The sequence below is a fragment of the Barbus barbus genome (genome assembly GCF_936440315.1).
Source record: "Barbus barbus genome assembly, chromosome: 25".
Classification (NCBI taxonomy): Eukaryota; Metazoa; Chordata; class Actinopteri; order Cypriniformes; family Cyprinidae; genus Barbus; species Barbus barbus.
Window position 1 is genome coordinate 15,854,413 of NC_136753.1, and position 24,205 is coordinate 15,878,617.

The following is a 24,205-nucleotide window of genomic DNA, read 5'->3' on the forward strand; positions in this document are numbered from 1 at the left end:
ACAAATAATAATGAGAAATTGTAAGAACCCGGGTGAGCCCTCTTTTCAAGAGTGGAGTATGGAATTGGCAAAAATGGCATCATATGAAAAAATTTCAACATTAATGACAGGGTGGAAAAATATGTGGCTAAATGGGGAAAATATGTGCAATATATTGCTATTAGATGAGAGCATGGTGCTTGTTGAAAAATTAGGTGGGGTACAGGTAAGGTTAGCAGGTTTGGTGGTATGGGTAGTTTTAAGGGTGGGTTAAGGTGTAAGGGATGGGTCAACAGTGTAATTATATATATAATTAATTATATATATACAGATGTAATTACATGCAGGTATTATTTAAAATATAAGTAAAATGTAAAAACATGTAAATGCATTGTATCAATTGATTAATTAAAATGTTAGTAATATGGGGGGGGGGGGGGGGGGGGGGGCGTGTTTGCTTACTTCTATAACCTATAACCTGTATATATCACCGTACTGGTGAGGTACTTTTTGATTTAATCCATTGTACAACTTTTATTACAACCGAATTGCAAAATTGTAGTGGACCAATAAATCATAATTTCAAAATGGCCAAGAATTGCATTAGCTGATAACTGTGCTGACTGACATAAAAAAATAGCACCCTGTTTGTGTCAGTTTCAGCTTTATCTAAGCATATTTTCTGTTCTACGTATATTTATTTTTTGTCATAAATTCTGTTAAGATGTTTCTTTAATAATTGTTTATATTATAATATAGTGTATTCATTCTAAATTCATTTGCTATTTTAAACTTTACCCACATGTAAAAGACCTATTAAATAATATATACATACTACATTTATTTATTTATAAATTTTACAGAGTGCGATTGTATATAATACAGGCACACAGTTGATGATGGTAATATATTGTTGTCATGCTCCCATTTGCCCTGCGATCTTTAATTGTTCTAGAGTGAATGATCTCATACCATATCAATAATAGTTGCCAATTATGCATACTGCAAGAACTTAGCCGACAAATAACAGACCTGATGGAGCCTCTTCTGTCTCTTAATGATGATGAGACATGAGTTCGACAGTGAGAGTGTTCTCTGAGATAAATGTTTTTATCTCAGAGAACATCCAAATTTCTAACTGACAGTAAGCCTCTTTTAATCAGCCTCCTATTTCATGGTACAAGCCTAAGTAATATTTCATCTGTACTCAATTTTGATAAAGCAAATCCAGTTATTTTCAGAGCCTGGAGATGTACAAACACCAATATTCTACCCCGAGCTGATCTAAACCAATAACTGAAATGCCAATAATGTAAAGTAGATTGATTTCAAGTCCTGACTGGTTGGACCAAACCTCAATCTCTGAACTGCCCCTCCAGCTTCCAATTTAAAATTTGGTCAGTTCCAGAGAGCCTGGTGTGGCTACAGTCAGCAGAACCGAGATGATACATGTGTTATACACATTTTGAAATGAGGTTTTTAGTCACCCTATCATTGGTCTCATCTGTTAGTTCGCCTCTAATTTAATCTGATATCTCGCTCTCTCTTACACTGTCTCTTTCTTCAGTGGCTCCCCTAATGACAGGCCATCACTCCCTCTTCGCTACGGGCACTCAGTGAGATGCAATTCTGCCATTTCCATCTGAGAATCCATCTTACTCTACTCTTTAAATCTCATGCCCCTCAGGGTCTCTCCCCCCTCACCACCGTCTCAAACTCACTGCCTCACTAAGCCAGGATGACAGGCGTTAGAGAGTTGTGGCAGGCCAGCGTCCTGTACAGCCTTTCATACCTCGCAAGGCCCAAAGGAGCTGTCGCCATGGCGATGGGCTGACAGAATGCTCAGTTTTGTAGGCAGCCAATCTCCCTGAGCCCAAAGTCAAGGTTTGGGAGAAGAGGTTTATTCATCAAACCTAAATCAGTTTCCTGCTTTCACAGTCTCTCGTCATTGAATTCCTCCCACTGCCATCCTCTTCTTCTTATTTGGCTAATGTCTGTTGGCTTAAAAGTTTAAAATGATTTAAAAACTTTACAATTCTGGTACCTAAACCATATCTGGTGCTATTTGTCTTCTGTGAATGTCCCTGTGACTTACTACTGATATTTAAAAGATTTATACAAATATTGAGCAAAATACTGAACATAGTCACAAATTTAAAAAAAAAAAATCAGTTTAGGGTGTCACTATCTATTCATCCCGGTTGAATGGTAGAATTATGATTTCCTTCTTTTTATTGAATGATGACTTCCTCTTTGAATTATTAATGGGTTGAACAAATTTACTACTGAATGTACTGAAAACAGTTCATTTATACATACAGCGGGTAAAATAAATATCGAACACGTCACCATTGTTCTCAGTAAATTTATTTCTAAAGGTTCTGTTGACATGAAATTTTCACCAGATGTCGGTAACACACAAACACATATACACATACAAAGAAAACAAAACAAATATGTTCAGAAATTAAGTTATGTGTAATAAAATGGAATGACACAGAGAAAAGTATTGAACACATGAAAAAAGGGAGATGCAAAAAGGCATAGAAAGCCAATCAGTAATTAGAAAGCAATCCTGCCCCTTGTCAGTGGAAATGAATATGAGCTGCTTCAGTCCAAACACCTACCAGGATGATGATGAAACAAGTGTGGACATTTCAGCAAGACAATAATCCCAAACACAGCCAAGGAACTCTCAATTGGTTTCAGAGAAGGAAAATAAAGCTGCTAGTATGGCCCAGCCAATCACCTGACTTGAATCCAATAGAAAATCTATAGAGAGAACTAAAGATCTGAGTTCATAGAAGAGGCCCACGGAACCTTCAATATTTGAAGACTGTTTGTGTTTGTGAAGAAGAATGGGCTAAAATCACACCTGAGCAACGCATCCAACTAGTTTTTCCATACAGGAGGCATCTTGAAGCTGTCTTTACCAAAAAAAGGCGTATGTACCACAGTGGCCACGAAGGAGCCTGAGGGGCCCTTGGCATTTACATGTCCGGCTCCCTCAGATTTCTGATTGCTTAAATTTTTTTTTAATCCTTTCACACTTCTGTGTTTGAAAAGGGATGAGTTAAATAGTAGCGCGGGGTCGTTCACATGTCCCGCCTAAAAACGCGTGTTAAACGCTCGGCGCGTCGCTTTCTCCTTCTTTCAAAGCGCTCTGTAGCTCTCTTGCGCTCCAGTAGCGTCTGCCGTTGCTAAGCAACCTAGACTCGTGCTCTGCAGAGATGTTGAGAAACATTATTTACGACTAAAGGCTGCATAGAAGCATTTAATTAAAGGTGTAGGGCAAACTTGTTGTATATTAAATATAATGCTCACATTTTTCATGCGCTGACTTTATGATTTAAATAAATAAATATTTCCAGCCCATAGACGATAATTAAAAATAAGTTTGATCATCTTAATCGAGTTATATTCTCCGGGATTGCGTGCAACCATTGAATGTCATTATACTGTGATCAAGAACGGGAGGGTAATCACAATAAAAAATAGTGTGTGAAAAATGATATACATATTTCCAATTAAAATATAATACAATATCTTAAATTTTCCGTATTATCTTATTATTACTATGGCACTTTGATTTGATTAGTAATAAAATAATTAATAATCGATATTTCTCAAGGCTGGAGCATCAGTTATTTAAAGGGATAGGTCACTCAAAAATGATTAAGATAAAAGCAGAAGAAAGAAATTCATGTAAATGAATAGTATTCATGAATATTATTCAATGTAAATGATGACAGTATTTTCGTTTTTGGGTGAAGTAACTTTTTAAGAATCTGCCATTAAAAAACAGTAAGCCACAGCTCTTCATATTGGTAGTCTCCCAATATCAGTTTCCATAAAATAAAATTCAGCCTCAAAAGGCACTATTTCCTCAGAATGGCCAATTTCTCTCCAGCATGATCCACACAACTCAGCTGCAGCTGCAGGTAATTAGTTTAATGTCTCCAGTTAGTGCTATGCATATTTCTGATTTACTCACATGCTCATTATGTTTCCACATATAACTGTAAACTGTGAATACACACGTCTTGTATAATGAGAAAAGAGCTAAGAAAGCCTGACAAAGACTTTCCAAAGATAACGAGAGCAGAGATGATCAAATCAGTCAGTCCACAAACATAATTAAAACAATTAATCTGATCAAGTCTTATCTTCCAGGAATGCATAATTACCTTGTTGCTATGAAAAACAAACATTACCCACAATGCCCTGAAAAACTTGGTAAAATGTACCTGAAATCAAGTTAAACAGTTCATTTTTTTTCCCCAGCAAGACAACATAAGTGACACTCTGCTTCTTGTGTGTCAAGCAGTAGCTCATACAGTGGTGTGAAAAAGTGTTGGCCCCCTTCCTGTTTTTTTTTTTTTTTTGCATGTTTGTCACACTTTAATGTTTCAGATCATCAAACAAATTTAAATATTAAAGATAACACAAGTAAACACAACATGCAGTTTTTGAATGAAGTTTTTTATTATAAAGGGAAAACAAAATCCAAACCCACATGGCCCTGTGTGAAAAAGTGCTTGCCCCCTAAACCTAATAACTGGTTGGGCCACCCTTAGCAGCAACAACTGCAATCAAATATGCCACAGCATCTCAATAGGATTCAGGTCAGGACTTTGACTAGGCCACTCCAAAGTCTTCATTTAGTTTTTCTTCAGCCATTCAGAGGTGGATTTGCTGGTGTGTTTTGGATCATTGTCCTGCTGCAGAACCCAAGTTCGCTTCAGCTTGAGGTCACGAACAGATGGCCGGACATTGTCCTTCAGGATTGTTTGGTAGACAGCTGAATTCATGGTTCCATTTATCACAGCAAGTCTTCCAAGTCCTGAAGCAGCAAAACAGCCCCAGACCATCACACTACCACCACCATATTTTACTGTTGGTATGATGTTCTTTTTCTGAAATGCTGTGTTACTTTTACGCCAGATGTAATGGGACACACACCTTCCAAAAAGTTCAACTTTTGTCTCGTCAGTCCACAGAGTATTTTCCCAAAAGTCTTGGGGATCATCAAGATGTTTTCTGGCAAAACGGAGACAAGCTTTTATGTTCTTTTTGCTCAGCAGCGTTTTTCGTCTTGGAACTCTGCCATGCAAGCCATTTTTGCCCAGTCTCTTTCTTATGGTGGAGTCATCAGGGGCAAACACTTTTTCATACAGGGCCATGTGGGTTTGGATTTTGTTTTCCCTTCATAAAAAAACCCCCCTTCATTTAAAAACTGCATGTTGTGTTTACTTGTGTTATCTTTGATTAATATTTAAATTTGTTTGATGATCTGTGGCAAACATGCAATAAAATAACAAATCAGGAAGGGGGCCAACACTTTTTCACACCGCTGCATATCAAACAGAGGGAGTTTGACATCAATAGCTTTATAGTTTGCCACTCGGGGTGACGGGTCTCCCCCTTGTGACAGGAAGTGTTTCCATGGCAGCACTTTGAATTAACAGAGGATCGCAGTGTCAGAAAGCTCTCGTCGTTTAGTACACTGAGATCATGCTGGTCAGTGGACACGTGTCTGTATGTGTCAAACAGCATTTAGATGCTCTGCTGCTGTGAACTCACAGGCGATGTGGTAGAGACAGTGTGAAAAATTCAACAGCGGCCCCCACATCACTCTTAGCTCTCAGGCGAACTGAAGACTGCATGGAATTTCAATCACAAGACGGAGAGAAAAGTCCACATAAGGCTCCGCACAACATGAGCCTGTGGCTCAGCCTTTTATGGGGGAGTAGATAAGGCATAGTGGCGCAAATAGTTTTTGGCGTTTTTACAGATTTTATTATACATGTGTGGTGGGTGAGAGCCACACTAGGGCCAATGCACTTCATTACAACTTTTATTTAGTACTTTGGAGAGCTCTATCATTATAATTATGGGATTTAAGGACATGGTTCTGTCTGTCGGCACTTTGAGGTGAACTAAGAGTCTATGAACTGGTCGCTATTTATGATGTGTTAGCGAGACATCGTCACAGAAATGGGTTAATGGCAAATAAAAGTGTCCACATTAAAAAAAGGATTCTTTTTGTATTCATGTTTTGTTGCAATTTAAAGACTTCATATAGTGTAACCATCTTGAATACATAATACACACCAAAACCTTTTCAGAAAATCTTTACGTATAATTTTCACAATAAAAAACATTTTTATAATATTATGAATCAATGAATAAATATCATTACATTTTTGTAGATTTGCATCATATGACATTTTACAAACTGAGCTAATTTTGTCATGTCATTATAGACCATATTATCAGATATTTTAAAAGACTGACTAATCTTGGCACACTTGTTACACTTTTCTCTAGTGATTTATGCCGAACATCTTCAATATTCTTCCCCTTCCTTACAACTGACTGCAAGCTTGAATTCAGATCTGCCATCTAATCAACAGATAGATGTAACAGAACTGTTTGTTTAGTTTCCTTTTTGTCCTTATTTGGTTCTTCCTGTTTTAGTTTCTGACCTAGTTCTGTTAATTAGTTATATGCATCATCTGTGTTTGATTCAATTATCTTGTTTTCTCGTTTGTTCCAGCCCCTTTATAAGTCCTCAGTTCTGCCTTTGTGTTTGTCTGATCTTGAGTTAACTTATTGTCTCAGTGAGTTGATGCTGTTTATTAAAGACTACTCTTTTGTTTACTCTTTCGTCGTGCGCCTTCATCCACAACCACAGACCGTTACAATAGAGTGCACCCAATATATTTTTTTCTTATCTGAAATTCCTTTTTACCCGGATCACGATATGGAAGAAAACCCCACTTTCACTAATATTCTACCTAATAAATTTGTAATTTATGCCGTGCCTTGATTTTCACTTGTAAGTATCAGAGAATTAGTACGGAGGCAGCTGACGTTAATGAAAGAATTTGCTGCTTTAGATCGCAGACTACAATTCCAGTTCATCAATAAGGTGAGAACCAGACCCATTATAAACATAAATATACTTGACTGAATTAAATGAATTGAAAAGTATTGTGTAGTAGTAGTAGTAGTATATGTTTACGGTCGTAATTATGACAGTAGCGCACACAAAATAATAGGCGATCTGTTCCGTGCTCCGGCACAGTTAGCGCTCACACTACATGCGTACCGCGCCCGAGGCCAACCGAACCATGCCCTGGCCCACCTCTTCCAACCAGGCCAAGGCCGGCTAAACCAACTGCGCCCGAGCACAGCACGGAGCGATCACACTAGTCAAACGAACCGGGTTTTGGGGTCAAACGCGCTCGGACACGGTTCAAAACACCTAGTGTGAGTACACACTTAAACTCTATAATGATGGATTTGTTTCTTAAAACAAAATCTACTTCTCAAGATGTTAACTGATCGACTGGAGTTGTGTGGATTACTTGTGGATTATTGTGATGTTTTTATCAGCTGTTTGAACTCTCATTCTGACGGCACCCATTCACTGCAGAGGATCTATTGGTGAGCTCATCTAAATATTGAATGGCCTGAGAGTGAGTTACTTTTCCAGCTATTTTTGTTAAATTTTCAGTTAATTCATTTGAGCTCATTTTCAGTATTTTTTGGGGGGAGGGGGGGTGGTGAACTATTCCTTTAAATATCGAAAAAAAATCAGTGATGTCATTATCCCAAGCATAACACATTAATCTAAGATTCTTCTTAGATTCAACATTTTGTCACACTAGGTCTATTTTATTTATTTATTTTTTACTTGCTTACTTCTGGCATGGTATTGCAAAAATAATGGTTTTATGCAATGGTTTTTAAAACAGGTTTCTCTGAATACTCCCTGTCTGACATTGGTCAACAAACAAAAACATCTGCGACTCCCACTATTGGTTAAGCCAGTTTGATGTGTCAGGCAGGTTGTGATGCTTAAATAAACAGAGCAATGTTTTGATAGCTCCACAAAGCCACAGTGTTTCTACTTTTTGGGGAAATCAGCCAATTACTGGCTTACTTTTAGCTGTCCCTGTATATTAAACTGGGATAATGGATTGTATAAAAAAAAGAAAAAAAAAAAAAAAGAAATTACTACACACTTCAACTTTAAATGTACAACTAAAAGCTTACCATCAAATTCAAATTTTATTTGTCACATACATATACATACGTAGTACGACATGTAGTGAAATGTATTGTACGACTGTCCAACAAAATTAAGAAAAACAAGTTTACAAAAATACAAATAGAAAAAGTACAGTAAACATATATACAGAAATAAACTAGCAATAAAATAAAATAACAAATAGATATGAGAATAAAAATAGATATGAGGAATAAAAAATAGAATATGATTCTATATAGATTCTATAAAAAGTAAAGTGTATGTCAGTGATAAAGTGTCTGTGTGCTGTGCAGTGCAGTAAAGTGTATAAGTGAGTAAAAGGAATACTAAAGACAAAGACAAATGGTATGTAAGTCCCACTCATTTATCCTTACGTAACCTTCTACAAATTAGTGCAGAATGTACTTGAAAAATGTGCAAAGTGGAAGTGTGGGGTGATGTGATTATAGTGGAGAGTGGTTAAGACTCCGAATGGCCTGCGGGAAGAAGCTCCTCCTCATTCTCTCTGTGTTCGCCTTCATGGAGCGGAAGCGTCTCCCTGAACGCAGCAGAGAAAAGAGTCCATTGTTGGGATGGCTGAGGTCCTTCACTATCTTCCTGGCCCTGGTCAGGCACCGCTTGCTGTAGATGTCCTGCAGGTCAGGGAGCTCGGTGTGGATGGTACGTTCCGCTGAACGCACCACCCTCTGGAGGGCTCATCTGTCCTGCATAGTGCAGTTCCCGAACCAGGAAGTGATGCTGCCCGTCAGGACGCTCTCGATGGTGCAGGTGTAAAAAGTCTTAAGCACCCGAGAGGGAAGTCTAAAGTCCTTTAAGCGTCTCAGATGGTACAGACGCTGCCTGGCCTTCTTCACCAGGGTGCTGGTATGACAGGACCAAGTCAAGTCCTGCGTGATGTGAACACCCAGGTATCTGAAGCTGTCCACTCTCTCCACTGGAGTCCCGTTGATCGTGATCGGCTGGTATGACCGCTCCTGCTTCGTACTGAAGTCCACTATCAGCTCCTTAGTTTTGCTGATGTTCAGGTGTAGACTATTCACCTGGCACCAACTCTCCAGGTTCTTAATCTCCTGTATGTAGGCCGTCTCGTCGTTGTCTGAGATCAGGCCCAACACAACAGTGTCATCAGCAAACTTGATGATGGTGGTGGAGTTGGAAGTGGCCACGCAGTCATAAGTGTACAGTGAGTACAGCAGGGGGCTCAGAACACAACCTTGAGGGGCTCCAGTGCTTAGGGTGATGGAGGATGAGGTGTGTTTACCCATCCGTACGGCTTGCTGTCTGTCCTTCAGGAAGCTGGAGATCCATTGGCACAAGGATGTGCTGAGACCAAGGACCTCCAACTTGGAGGTGAGTGTGGAGGGAATTATGGTGTTGAACGCTGAACTGTAGTCCACAAACAGCATTTTTACATAATTCCCTTTTCTGCAGAAAAAGTGACTGCAGTGAGGTGTGAGATGGCATCCTCCGTGGAGCGGTTATGTCTGTATGCAAACTGTAGTGGATCCAGTGTGTCTGGTAGTGATGCAATGATGAAGTCTCTGACCAGTCTCTCAAAGCACTTCATCACCACTGATGTGAGGGCTACAGGGCGATAGTCGTTTAGGCAGGTGGGCTGCGGTTTCTTGGGGACAGGAACAATGGCGGACTGCTTAAAGCATGAGGGGACTATGGACTGTTCCAGGGAGAGGTTGAAGATCTCTGTGAACACCGGTGCTAGCTGGTCAGCGCAGGCCTTCAGAACCCGACCTGTGATGCCATCTGGTCCTGCTGCCTTCCTGATGTTCACTCTCTTGAATGCCCTCCTCACGTCATGCTCCGTGATGGTGAATACGTTGTCCTCACCGGCTTCCTCAGCGTGCATGCAGTTAGCACTGCTAGCGCCGTTAGCGCGATTAGCTGCAGCCTCGAAGCGAGCATAAAAAGTGCATCTGCATGTGGTTCATTTTCTTTGCTGCCCTCCCATGAGGTTAAGTCTGTCTTCACCTCGATATGCACTCAAGCGTGTATGCACACAAGTCTGTTTAAACCAGTAAGTACTCCAATCGTTTGGTTCATTGAGACATGCTGTAATGCTCATTGCCAAAATGCATTGTATTCGATCCTCGTGTAACAAATGAATCCATTCTCCATTACAAGTGCAGCACTTCACAAACAAAGCAACCCCACACCTGACCTTTTCAGTCAATGCAGAGAGACATTAATTTCAACTCAGCTAATGTGGCTTGCTCATCCTAAGGACAAACATCGGCCATCACCAAAGGAAGAGCCGAACAGAAGTAGGTAATGAGAGGTTATTGATTGAAGCTTTGTCAACTTTTCATTAGTGTCTGAGTGAGTGAAGACCAGTGAATGTGGAAAAGGTGGGCAGAAACAGTGGTATCCCAATGACCCTCAAAGGCTTTCATCTAACATTTTAATCAGAACTGTTCTGACATACAGGCAAAGAGAGTGAGTGTTAAGTGAGGGAGTCTACATCTTCAAAGAACCACATATTCTCAAAGCTACATTCAACCTGCTGCTGACCAGCCTGAGAATAAGTGAATCAAGGTCTTATAATGTTAGTCATGGCTTTTGTTTGATAATTTTGTTTTTCCATTTTCACTCTACAGACTCGCTCTGACCCTGAGAATAACATTTTAGGAGTTTGCCTTATCATTCAAAAACAGTCCCTTGCAAGATGTGCATCATATTGTGTCAAGATAAAAGCACTAAAATGCTACACAAACTGTTAAGGTTAGAATGAAATAATCGGGGACCTTATTAAAAATAAACCTTAGGCACTTATTCTTGCAACACACAACCAGTGCACTACAAATATTTTTATGTCATTATTTCTATCTATACTTTATAGACAGTACCGTTAAAACGTTTGGGTCTGTTAGATTTTTTTTTAAAGTCTCTTGCGTTCATTAAAGCTGTGTATATTTGATTAAAAATGCAATTATATTGTGAAATACTATTACAATAAAAAAGGGTTTTCGTTTTAATATATTTTAAATGTAATTTATTCCTGTCATGACAAAGCTGAATTTTAAGCAGCCATTAGCAGAGTCTTCAGTGTAACACAGTCCTTCAGAAATCATTCTAATATGCCTTTGGTCAATTTCTTTTGATATTTCCACTAGTAAACAAGCCAACAATAAAGAAAAAAAAGGCACACTTTAATTTGGGTACCAATTATTAACTAAGTAATAACTATGACTTTTGCCTCAATAAACTCCTAATTTGCTGCTTATTAATAGTTAGTAAGGTAGTTGTTAAGTTTAGGTATGGGGTAGGATTAAGGGATCTGAAATATGGTCATGCAGAAAAAAGCATTAATATGTGCTTTGTAAGTTCAACAGCCAATATGCTAATATGTATGCTAATAAGCAACTAGTTAATTGTAAGAATTGGTCCCAAAACTAAAGTGTTACCAAAAAAAAAAAAAGAATAATACTATTTACCCTGCTTCATTGTGACTGGGCAGGCCAGGTTTCTGAATACCAAATAGGCACCACTGACATGCAAATGTGAAACTTATTACAGTTACAAGCCATTCTTGCAGTTTAGTTTCAATGAATGATCTATTTGGAGTGGGACGAGACGTTTTGAGTACTGCAACTCTTTAATTTCAAGGACAGATCAAGAAAAATGTATGATATCTGAAGGGCCCCTTTAAACAATTTACCATTTACCAAAACGTATCACAAAACTGACGTAAATGGATCCGCTATCTCTCGTTTTCTTGAATCATCCGAACAAGCAATAAATCATTTGGTTTCTGGAATATGACTGGAGATTAAATCTGTCAAAGGCTGAAATGTAAATGTGAACGTAAAAGATTACGCAGTCTCCCCTAAGGCTTTGACAGCTTTGACAGCTTTGACAGCTTGTTTGGTTTGACATTTGTCTTTGTCTTTAGTATCCTCTACTCACTTATACACTTTACTGCACTGCACAGCACACGGACACTTTATCACTGACATACACTTTACTTTTTATAGAATCTATATAGAATCATATTCTATTTTTTATTCTCATATCTATTTGTTATTTTATTCTATTGCTAGTTTATTCTGTATATATGTTTACTGTACTTTTTCTATTTGTATTTTTGTAAACTTGAGGTTTTTCTTAATTTTGTTGGACAATTTGATGGACAGTCGTACAATACATTTCACTACATGTCGTACTACGTATGTATATGTATGTGACAAATAAAATTTGAATTTGAATTTGAATTTGACAGCAGTGTCTGAGATGAACCACAGAGGGACCAACAGTTGATAGGTCCTCAGAAGCTTACTATGTAATCAACCTCCTAGTGCCCACAGCTTCAAGCATTACTCTTTGCTCTCTAAAAGCCTACGATTTCAGGTACTCTGGAAAAATGTTCCATATATAATAGGAGCATGTCTGTTGCTTTAAATCCTCAAGCCCCTCGGTGGCTTGTGAGAGATGATAGGACGGAAGAAACGGATCAAGTGGGGGAGAATTTTTGCACTGACACTTGTTTTCATAGCTTGCTCTCTACTCATCCATAATTCATGATCATAAAGTGATTTTTTGCTGGCTTCTCCCTAATTCCCCCCTCCCCTTCAGACCAATGAATGACAGATGGAGAAAGCACCAAAAAGAGCAGGGAAAAGTAACAAAGACAGACCGAGAGTCAGAGAAAGATGGCTGCTGTCACGCATGACTTCAAAAACAAAAAGGGTTTTTAATGACCTGAACTGTAGAGAAAACATTTACAAGAATATTCTCGCTCTAAAGGAAATATATGGCATGAAGAACAAGAAAAGGCTTCTCTGGTGCATTCTAAGTGAGATGGGAGATAGTGTTAGTTCCTGCTCTCCCTCTGTTTCTCTTCCTCCCTCTGTTTCTCTGCTCCCAAGCGGCAGTGTTCTGATGGAAGCAGACGTCACACAGGCACTGCAGGTCTAATTTGACTCATCTCTGTGAGAACAACCAGCAATCAGGAACCCCATCCCGTTTCTCTCACTCCTGTTGCCCCATGGGACACATCCATCTACACACTGACTCAAGACTGCAACAGTCCAAAATGTTTACATCAACCAAACCGCTGGGACTCAGGAAGGGCGACTAAAGCAGTCCAACACATGAAAAAAAAAACAAAAAAACACGATTAATGTGCAATGACAATCAGTTGCTCCTTGTTCCACTGTGCAGTGATGTGTGACTCCAACAGCAACAAATAATCTAGACATAGTATTCACTGTATCACAAGCTGTCATTTCAAAGCAGCTGCTCTTTTATGAGGTGGAAAGACTTATGTCACAAATGTTTCTATTGTTTGTTTGTTTTTTCCACGTAGTGCTCGGGATCAGATTAAATACATAAATACAATAAATCATAATAATTATCAAACATGATGAAATAAACATAAGAAAACAAGACAACAAGACATTAATCATCAAAAAATACTACAAAAAGAGCTTTTGACTGCTTTATTTTACGCATTTTGTTGTATTACATACATAAAGAATATATAGGGTAAATGTAGCTATTAAGCTCACCAAAATCTACATTGAGACATTTTTAGTGCACAAGATATTGGTTTCAGTACAAACAGTTATGTTAAAATAAAATATTAATCTCTCACACAAAAATATGTAATTTTATTTTAAATGACAAAAGCATTTTCAATCAAGATATACATCATTAAATTCAAAAAGTCTGGCTGTGAGTCATTTTTGTACCCTTTAAGAACACCCCTGTTCCCATTAAGATCACATCAAGTTTTATTAAAAATGATTGTCTATTTTAAGGAAACTTTTTAAAGAATAATTGTAAAAATATATATTATTGAAGGTACAAAGTCAATCACAAAAAAAGCAGAACACTAAAATCAAGCAACAAGGCATTTAAGTTGATCAGTTATATGTTCATAATGAAGTGTCATTAAAGCACATTGCAACATCTAAGCTAGTCCATGTTCAGTTAAATACACATTCAAAAATCAAATAAAACAAACCAATAAAACATTTAATTAATGGGGATGAACACAGAAACTAGCCTCATTATGAAACCTCTTTTTAAATGGATGTCAACTTATCTATAGTCTCTTAAAGCTGGAATACACTACACGATTTTCTGGCCCGATTTTCCACAGATTTACAGTCGAGAAGAGTAGAGAAGTTGATGCTAGTTGCCAAAGATCAGAGCCAGTCTGCAGATCTGAGTCAACTGATTTCATAGAAAATCGATTAACTTAACTTAAAGTGACAACCATCGGTTAACATTTAAAGTCTGTTTATGAAGTATTTACATAGACGTTCAATGTGGAAGAGCTTAAAGAGAGCACACTGAGCTAAATGGGAGCAGCAACAATTTTTAATAAATTTCATGTAATATTTATTCAAATTACAGGATTTTTGCTAAATAAATAGTCTAGGTCGTGTATTAAGTCCATACATATTTTAATATGAACAACTATTGAAGAGTTCAAATGCAAAAGCCTCTAAGTGCCATCTGAAATTTTCTTCTAAAATGAGCATTTTTATCAGGCTCCTATGTGTAGGTACAGTAATTTTACTCTAATGGCAATGTATAGGTGCTTTTCTATGCAATTAAAGTGAAATAACTGAACATAAATATAGGAGCCTGATAAAAATGCTCATTTTAGAAGAAAATTTCAGATGGCACGTAGAGGCTTTTGCATCTGAACTCTTCTATTATAAACAATATGTATGAAATTATACTTTTTCTTATTGATGTCACGCTGAAGTTTTCATAGTAGTGTACCCTTTAAACTCACCTTAAAATAATATAAAATCTTTCAAAATTACAGCACTGTAAAATGACAGACCAGCAATAAACTGTCAATTTATAATATTATGGATGTAAAAGTACAATCCAGTAATGCCTGGGAAGTAATATATTAGCGTAGCACACAATCTAAGACAGCTAGTCAGCTAACTGTGTTCTGTAGCATCTGCACTGTGTTGCTCAAACTGTCTTTTGGATTTAATGTAATTATTTCCCACATCCATGTTTCAGGTTATAATATGCAAAAGTCTGAACATTAATCTCTTAATTTTACAATAAGTAGTGAAACCTACCCAAAATAAAGGCTTAAACATCTAAAAAATGCACATTTAAGGGGCTCCTCTTTTGGTGAAAGTTTTTAGACAGCTTTCAAAATGGCCGCCAGAGAGTGTGAACACATGGACAAACATGTATCTCAGTGTGCAATGATCTGATTGACTTGAAATTACAGGAGGTATATAGTAACAAACACATCAACTGGTTAAGACATCAAGTAGGATAATAAATTATTTTTTCTTTTTATAATCTGACCTCAAAAATGGAAGTGTGCTTAATGGGTACATGAGCTTAATAGGTATGTTTACCCTACATAAAATAAAGAATATATATATCAATACTTATTTTACCCACTGTATATATATATATATATATATACAGTGGGTAAAATAAGTATTGAACACGTCATCATTTTTCTCAGTAAATACATAAGGTGTTGTTGACATGAAATTTTCACCAGATGTCGGAAACAAGTAATCCATGCATTAAAAGAAAACAAAACAAATATATTCAGAAATTAAGTTATGTGTAATAAAATGGAATGGCACAGGGGAAAAGTATTGAACACATGCATAAATGGAGGTGTAAAAAGGCATGGAAATCCAAGACCCCAGCTGATCTATCAGTAATTAGAAAGCAATCCTGCCCCTTATCATTGGAAATTAATATTAGCTGGTTCAGGCCCAACACCTACCAGGATGATGAAGATGAAACAAGTGTGGACATTTCAGCAAGACAATGATTCCAAATGCAGCCAAGGAAACTCTCAAATGGTTTCAGAGAAATAAAATAAAGCTGCTAGAATGGCCCAGCCAGTCACCTGACTTGAATCTGAACTTGAATAGAATATCTATGGAAAGCACTAAAGATCAGAGTTCATAGAAGAGGCCCACAGAACCTTCAAGTTTTTGTAACCCAGATCATTCATCTAGGTCACTAATATTTATAGGAATTATTATTTAATTTTTACTGCTGTAAAATTATTAGACTGAGAATCACCACCCCATAAAGCTACATTTTATTTATATTGTTATAAATAATTAAAAGAAAAAAAAAAGTTCCTAAACTGATTTCTGATTAGTAAGGTGAAAGGTTAGCTCCGCCTATGGAAAAGTTCCAGAAGAGTGCGTGTGAGCAGAGAATAGAAGAGACGCGAAAAGTTACGAATGACGCAAGAGTGAGAGCAAACAGTTTAATGAGTTGGATTGTTAACCAATTAAGAGATAACTTGAGATATTTTTTTTTATAAATTGATGCTGTGAGAAAGACGTGACAAGAAATAGCACTGAAAGATACGCAATGAGAAGCTGATGAAATAGAGCCTAATTAGTATTTCTTTGGAGGAATATTTAATATTTATTTTTTTTCTGATACATTTCTCCTTGGCCGGGTTTTTTTTGTTCTTTTGTTTTTTTTTCTTCTCTTCCTTTGAGTGTTTGAAGAACTGCTGCTGTGAGCCTGAATTTTGTCCGGACCGTGGATTCCTATTCCTGGTTTGGACTGGCGAGCCATCCCATTGTTCGTACCAGGAAACCAAGTAAAAAGTAATTTTTTTCTGATCGGGTAGGACAGAATTGCACACAATTTTTTTCCTCAAATTCACCTGGATTTCCCTGGAGATAAAGTTTATTTTATTTTTTTTCTCATGGGCTGAACTGTTCTTCTATTAATGAACATTACTGTTCATTAACAATTGGAATTGAGACTCTGATTTGAATAAGCTGTTAATACATAGGGAACTCAGTTAAATAAGCAGAAATGGAAATAGGGAAACGTGAAAACGTTAATGTCCAGAATGCAGTCATTGTGAGTGGCTTAACCCTCTCTGATCCAGATCAAAAATTAGAAACTTGCCTAATGAAATATGGATCCATCAAACAGAACTTAGTTATTGATGATCCCAACTCTGAGCACCACCGCAGTACCATTGTAGAATTTTCTTATGACTCTGCTATGCAAAATTTGAAGTCCTCACTGCCCATGTCCATCAGAAGCACGTTAGATGATAACGTTGTTTTCCATGTGCGCAGCTTGGGAAGTGTGTACACCCCTGCAACAAGTAGCAATGTCACTGAAGGTTACTTGGGAGAACCTGCAGGCCATCGCCCGAGACAGCGGAAAAACCCTGCAGGAAGTGCTTCAGAGTGATCTGCAAAAGATTTCTGCATTGATGTTTTCAGAAAATGAATCTTCGAGACCCGAGCCAGAAATGGAACAGCCTGTGTATGACAGCGGTATGCATACAAGAGAACCTGAAACCCTGCCAAGGAGAGCACACCAGCAAAGTCACCTTACCAACCCAGGAGCCCTGATGCCAGAATTGCCGAGACCATGTCCTTGAACATACCTACCAGTGCTTTGAATCCACCAGGAATCCAACGAGTAGAGATGGAGCATGTGGTAAGAACCAGTGATTCCACGTCTTCTTCACATGTTTCCTTTCATCTCAAAGCCTTCTCAGGAAGAATTCCTCGCCCCAGCCATGAACCAGATTTTGACACCTGGTGTGCGACTGTGGACTTCCTATAAAACGAACAGTCCCTTTCTGATTTGCACAAGACTGGGAAGATCCTCAAGAGTGTTTGAAGCTGTTGGAGTCTGTTTATGGCTCGGTGGAGGACGGAGATGAATTGTTCACAAAGTTCATTGGTGCCCTGCAAAATCAAGGAGAAAAACCATCCACCTACCTTCACGTCTTCATGTAATTCTGAGCACTGCGATTAGACGAGGCTGAAAGGAACCATTGTCTCCTCAAGCAATTTTACAGAAGTTGCTGGGACAGCACCTTAATCATCGATCTACAGCTTGAAGGAAAGAGAGCCACACCCCCTTCTTTTGCTGAACTTGTGGTGCTCATCTGCACTGCGGAAGATAAACAATCTCTTAAAGAGGAAAGGATGAGGAAGCACCTTGGACTAAACAGACATGCTCCTATTCCACTCAAGTTACGGACAGCAACTAATCAACAGTTTGTGTACTGCAGTGATGTACATGATTCCAATGAAGAAGAGCCATGTCAGTTAAGTGCAAAGCAGAAATCAGCCAAGGCTAAAAGCAAAGTTGAAAAGTCTGAAGTTGAAAGCCTGAAGAGGGAAGTTGCAAAACTTCAAACACAGATTACCATGAAGACCGAGCCTGTTTGCAAAGAAAAGAGCAGCCCCAGTGTGGATTAAATTTCTGAGTTGAAACTGCAGATAGCTGAGCTTCAAGCTCATCTCGTTCCGAGATTTCACTGGGAATGTCAAGAGAGGTCTCCAGAGAATCCTTGGAGCATCTTCTAAAGTTGAGGGAGCCAATGGACAAGCCGTACCCTATTTGGGTTATGTTGAGTTTGACTTGAAGTTTCCCAAGAATTTCCTTGGAGTGGAAGCAGAAGTCCCAACTTTAGCTCTGATAATTCCTGACTTGACGAACATACCACAGATCCAAATCGGCATCAATTCACTGGATGTGTTATACACCAACTGCACACAAGGGAACCAATCTATTCTCAAGTCACATTATTATGGCTATCAAGCTGTGATAAATATACGGGAGAAGAGGAAACAGCAAGCTTCCAGTGGAGCTGTGGGTTCTGTAAAACTGAAGGGAAATCAATAAGAAGTTGTACCGGCAGGATGCACCGTAGTTCTGGATGGACTTGTTCAAATGAAAGTGCCTCTATTTGAGAAGTGGGTGTCAGTGGAGCCACCTACAACGTCCTCTTTACCTGGCGATCTTTTAGTGACAAGCTGTCTGAACAGTCTACCTCCAAGGCAATACTTTGCACAGTTACCAGTCGTGGATACCAAGATGTGGATGCTGTCAGGAAATATCTTCAAGAGCTCCTTGAAGCTGGTATTATTAGAGAGTCCGAATCTCCCTTCTCGTCTCCTATAGTTGTGGTGCGAAAAAAGGACAATTCTGTGAGATTGTGCATTGATTTCAGGCAGTTAAACTCCCAGACAATCAAGGACGCATATGCCCTTCCTAACTTGGAAGAAGCCTTTTCAGTCTTAACCGGATCAAGATGGTTTTCAGTCCTTGATCTCAAGTCAGGCTACTATCAAATTGAAATGGAAGAGTCTGATAAGCAGAAGACCGCCTTCGTATGCCCATTCGGCTTCTGGCAATTTAACAGGATGCCACAAGGAATCTCAAACGCACCTAGCACGTCTCAGTGATTGATGGAACGCTGTATGGGAGATCTTAGTCGGAAGGAAGTGCTCGTGTTCATTGATGATTTAATATTCTTCTCGAGAACTCTGGAAGAAAATGAAGCTCGGCTGATTCAAGTGCTCAAGAGGTTAAGTAAATTCGGACTGAAACTCTCACCTGAGAAGTGTAAGTTCTGCCAAACATCTGTCAGATACATGGGCCACATCGTATCCCAGCATGGAGTTGAAACTGACCCAGCAAAGGTCGAAGCTCTTAAAACCTGGCCGAGGCCGAAGAATCTTAAGGAGCTCAGATCTTTTCTCGGATTCTCTGGTTACTATCGGAGGTTTGTACAAGATTATTCGAAAATTGTGAAGCCCCTTAATTATCTCACTGCAGGGTACCCTCCACTGCAGAAAAATCGCAAGAAAAAGACGAGAAAAATATGAGAAAAAGCAGTACTTCAATCCGAAGGAACAGTTTGGAGAACGATGGACTCAAGATTGTCAATGGGCATTTGATACTGTCATCGCAAAACTTACCTCTGCTCCAGTATTGGGATTTGCCAACCCCAAACTCCCATATGTGTTGCACACAGATGCTAGCACCACCGGCCTTGGTGCAGCATTATACCAAGAGCAAGATGGACAGATGAGAGTCATCGCCTTCGCTAGTAGAGGACTTACCAGGAGTGAATCAAAGTACCCCGACCACAAGTTGGAATTCTTGGCGTTGAAATGGGCCATGACGACCAAGTTCAATGATTACTCGTATCGGGCTGAATTCACGGTGATAACTGACAGTAATCCATTGAACTACCTTTTGACCTCTGCAAAATTAGACGCCACCAGCTACAGATGGTTGTCAAGTTTATCAACATTCACCTTCAAGATACAGTACCGAGCTGGGAGTAGAAACCAGGATGAGGATGGATTCTCTAGACGGCCGCAAACAGAAATTCCAGATGACCTGGAGACACAGAAAGAGAGGGAAAGAATTAGAAAGTTCACTCACCAGCACCTGACAGAAGAACCATCCATGGCTGTTTCAGAAGAAGCTGTGAAAGCTATCTGTGAGCGTCATCAAATTGGTCTGTCCTGTGATGATCCTGATCTTTTACACCCATTCAACGATCATTTCAACAGGATGATGCTTACCAGATCACAGAGATTCCCCAACTGTCTGAAGAAAACCTGCGGGAAAGACAGAGAACAGATCCAGAAGTTGGAATAGTCATCCAACAACTGGAATCCAAAGAAAAGCCCTGTCTCAAGACCATTACACCTGAATTAATTCTATGGTTCAAAGAATTGAATCGTCTGGAGTTGAGAAATGACATACTGTTCAAAAGACAATAGCACGGAAACTCATCGTACCAACTAGCATTGCCGGCTGATCTTCGTGATATGGTGTTGAAAGAACTCCATGATGAAATGGGTCACATGGGGATCCAGCAAATGCTCGACCTTGTTCGATCAAGATTCTTCTGGCCCAAGATGTCATCAGCAGTAGGAAAGAAGATCAAAACCTGCAAGCATTGTGTTCGACGAAAGACTCTTCCAAAGAAAGCCACTCCACTGGTGAAAATCAGAACCAGCAGACCGCTGGAGCTAGTTTGTATGGATTTCCTATCACTAGAGCCGGACCGAAGTAACACCAAGGATATACTGGTGATAACAGAACACTTCACCAAGTACGCCGTGGCTGTACCAACATGGAATCAGAAAGCCCAGACAGTAGCCAGATGTTTATGGGATAATTTTCTGGTGCACTATGGATTCCCTGAAAAACTTTAAATTAAAAAAGTTTAAATTAAATGACGTGGTATAACCATTGAGTAAAACACATAATATAAGTCATAAAAGCTAAAAAGCTTTTAAATATATTTTTCATGTTGAAAAGCATTTTTACTAATTCCACAGATATCATATGTTTTTTTGGGGCTATACAATATGATATTTTACAACCAGAACTAACTTTTCCATTTCATAAAAAGGTCAAATTATCTGCTTTTTTACACAGTTATGAAGGTATCGGGCCCTTTAAATCCATGTATGACCTTGGTTTTTTTGGAAATGTATCTTTTTAATAATTTTTTTCTTCAATATGATATCAATACAGTCTGTCACTGAAATGTTTAATATTATGTTCCCCCCACAATTTAAAAATTTATTTTAAAATTAAAATAATTATATATATATATTCATTATAGATGAGATGTATTTGAGTCATTTTATCATTTTTAATGTATATCTGAATAAATTAATAAATTTGGACAAAAATAATCAGTTTTTTTTAACTGCAGATGTCTAGATTTAATTATCATTCTGCTAAATGTTTCTGTAAGTTGAGAACACTAATAACAAGCAAAAGCAAAGCATAAACCTGTGTTCACATATATTTATCTGGATCTCACTGCAGCTTTGTAGGGACGCTATATCTGAAATATGTGAATCATGCGTCTGACTGAGAGAAATGTAGAACAGAAAAACAAACCTCCTGAACAAGTACTATTGTGTCCTGAAGAATTTAGTCTCAGTAACCTTGTGAATTTTATGAGGCGTTCTAATTCCTTCCATATAATGTTTGAGAGCATAAAGCTGTTATTTTATAATAAATTCTCTGAGCGCATGACTTCTAAATAGAATGCCTTATGTAGATAAAATAAAGCATTCTATTCAGAGTTCATCCACTTAGAGAGGACAGTAAAGCTCCAGAGGCCAACGTATCACAGCAGATGCTTTGGGCATATAAACAGATCTATAATATAATATGGCTCCTACATTTTGTATAAAAATGAAATCTGCTCAGAGAGCATCAGGATTTAAGAGAGATGCTTTGGACTGTATTTAAAATGAATAAAAGAAATTAAATTTCTCCCTTATTCACAGGGAGCAGCCATCATTGCTTCAAACAGAAACATTGTGCAAGGACCAGTGCAAAGCGGTGATTATCTGCCTCTAAGATTCATTTTGCTCACAAAAAAGCTCACATCTCACATTCATGTTCACTCTCTCCATCAATCTTTCAGTTGAGCAAGCAAACAGCAGAGAGTAAGCCAGACTCTGGGTGCGAGGTCAGTCAGAGCTGAGAAAGTCTCAGTAAACTGCTGAAAGCAAGCAGGATTACGGTCTTCAGAAAATAAACAAAATGCTTAAAGGAGGGCTGCCATCCTAGTCTGAATCGCTCATTCCTCACATCACAATGCCGATGCCACTTCCTTCATTTTGAGGGATGTGAAAAAATTACAGTTTACCACAGGTTTCACCTTGTAGCACGAGACTTCTTCAGTTAAAAAATGTGTTTATTTCACACAGACAACACACACTGAAGCAAAAAAAAAAAAAAAAAAAACATCTGTAAAAATGGGGCACAATGTACTATATTAATATGAAATCCTTTTCCATATATTTTTTTTTACAGGTGTTTAACCTGTATTTTGAATTTTGTACTTCATTGCGTTGTGTTTCAGATATACAGTAATGTCTGTAAAATTAAAGAAATATTTTTAAAATAAATCCATACATAGCCTACGTGTGTATGTGTATGTGTGTGTGTGTGTGTAAAAACACGCGATAAATGCAATAACTAATTAAGTTTGTATTCAATTTCTTCTGATTATTTGAGTAGGTCTTGCTAATCGGTGATATTTCAAGCCTACATATCTACATGGTTTAAAAGCCTTAATACTTTGCTGCCAATATGATAAAAATATTCATATAAGCATAAACGGGTTGTTTTTTATGATGCCGTGAATGTGATTTTCTAACATTTCATAAGTAGGCTACAGGTAAAAAACATTGTCATACAGTGCTCACCTTAAAATAAAAAAGTTGTTTTTTGTCAGTTAAATTTATGAGCAATTAATCCATATTTCTCCAATTTTCCACGTCAAGGTTAAATACATGTGAGCTTGTATTGACGTTGCTCAATAGTATTAATAGAAGTGTAAAATGAGGTCGTCAATCTTTGACGCACATGAACACAGCGCCCCGATGAGTTTGGGATTTCGTGGTTTATATTTTGCATTACATTCTTGACAGGTAGCCTAAGAGAAATGTTTTCAGCAGGACTATAAAAATGTTATACAGCAGCGCGGTTGCTACAGCAACGACTGACCCGAAGATGGATAAAAACGCAGCAACATCAGCTCATCCATCACATCCATGAAATCCGCCGGAAAAGCAACGGATACAGTTGCGAAAATGGCATTTCGGTATTTTCAGTCAATTATTAAAATGAGGCGCAGTCATAAGTGAAGAAAAAAATGGTTGAAAAGAGCCGCTCGATGCATTCAGTCGTTGCATTAAAGCTAGTTAGATGGAGAGATGATGCCTTCAAAAACTTCAGAGTCCAAACGGGATAACAGCGACCCCGCCTCGTCCATTCAAATCTCACACACAAATGATTCCAAGTACACAGATGGCTAAAGCGAAACACTCGGTACGGTTTATGAACAAGTTGCATGCGATGCTTATTCGCGTCTTACCTGGATATAAACGGGTCGCTTCAGCCAGATCCACGGTATCAGACCCCGTGCCATGATTGAAACACCACATTTCACAGCACTAACCTACCACAAATACATCATTAGTGCAAAGCGAAAGCTATTTAAATAACGACAAAACACAAATTACAGCGACCAATGTCCTTTACCAAGCCAAGGTCTTTCTCGCCATGGAGAGAGAGAGAGGATGAAGAGTAGTGAGGCTCCTCAGGCACCGCACCTCACGCGCGATGAGCAACATCTGCGCTCACATCCGCTGGATGAGAGACACCACGCGTTTAACGACACCCTGATGAAGTCTCAGGAAGTTTGTGCACGTTTGTAGGGCTTTGGTTATGTTAGTGTCGGATAAGAAGGTTCACGCAGGTGGACTAATGTGAGCGGTCACTATTTTTCTCCAAATAAGGTCAGATCAGTGTGCGAAACTCTTGTTTGTTGCACAAAAATCTCGCCTTTCTAAACATTTCACAATG

At 38.5% G+C, this 24,205-nt stretch overlaps 1 protein-coding gene across 2 annotated transcripts in view; it reads right to left on the reverse strand.

Annotated features, from left to right (window-relative positions):
- Nucleotides 1–24,034, reverse strand: part of LOC306845176 (divergent protein kinase domain 1A-like) — a 30,257-nt gene extending 6,223 nt beyond the window's left edge. Inside the window, exons 1-2 of one of the 2 annotated variants that reach the window (XM_079377822.1) lie at nucleotides 23,882–24,034; nucleotides 23,715–23,793 (exon numbers count right to left, since the gene is read on the reverse strand). In XM_079377822.1, the coding sequence (XP_079233948.1) occupies nucleotides 23,715–23,793; nucleotides 23,882–23,973 (171 nt within the window). In that variant the 5' untranslated portion in view covers nucleotides 23,974–24,034. Of the gene's footprint in view, nucleotides 1–23,714; nucleotides 23,799–23,881 lie in introns of both variants that reach the window. The other variant, XM_079377823.1, reaches the window with a different exon arrangement.
- Nucleotides 24,035–24,205: the final 171 nt, after the last annotated feature.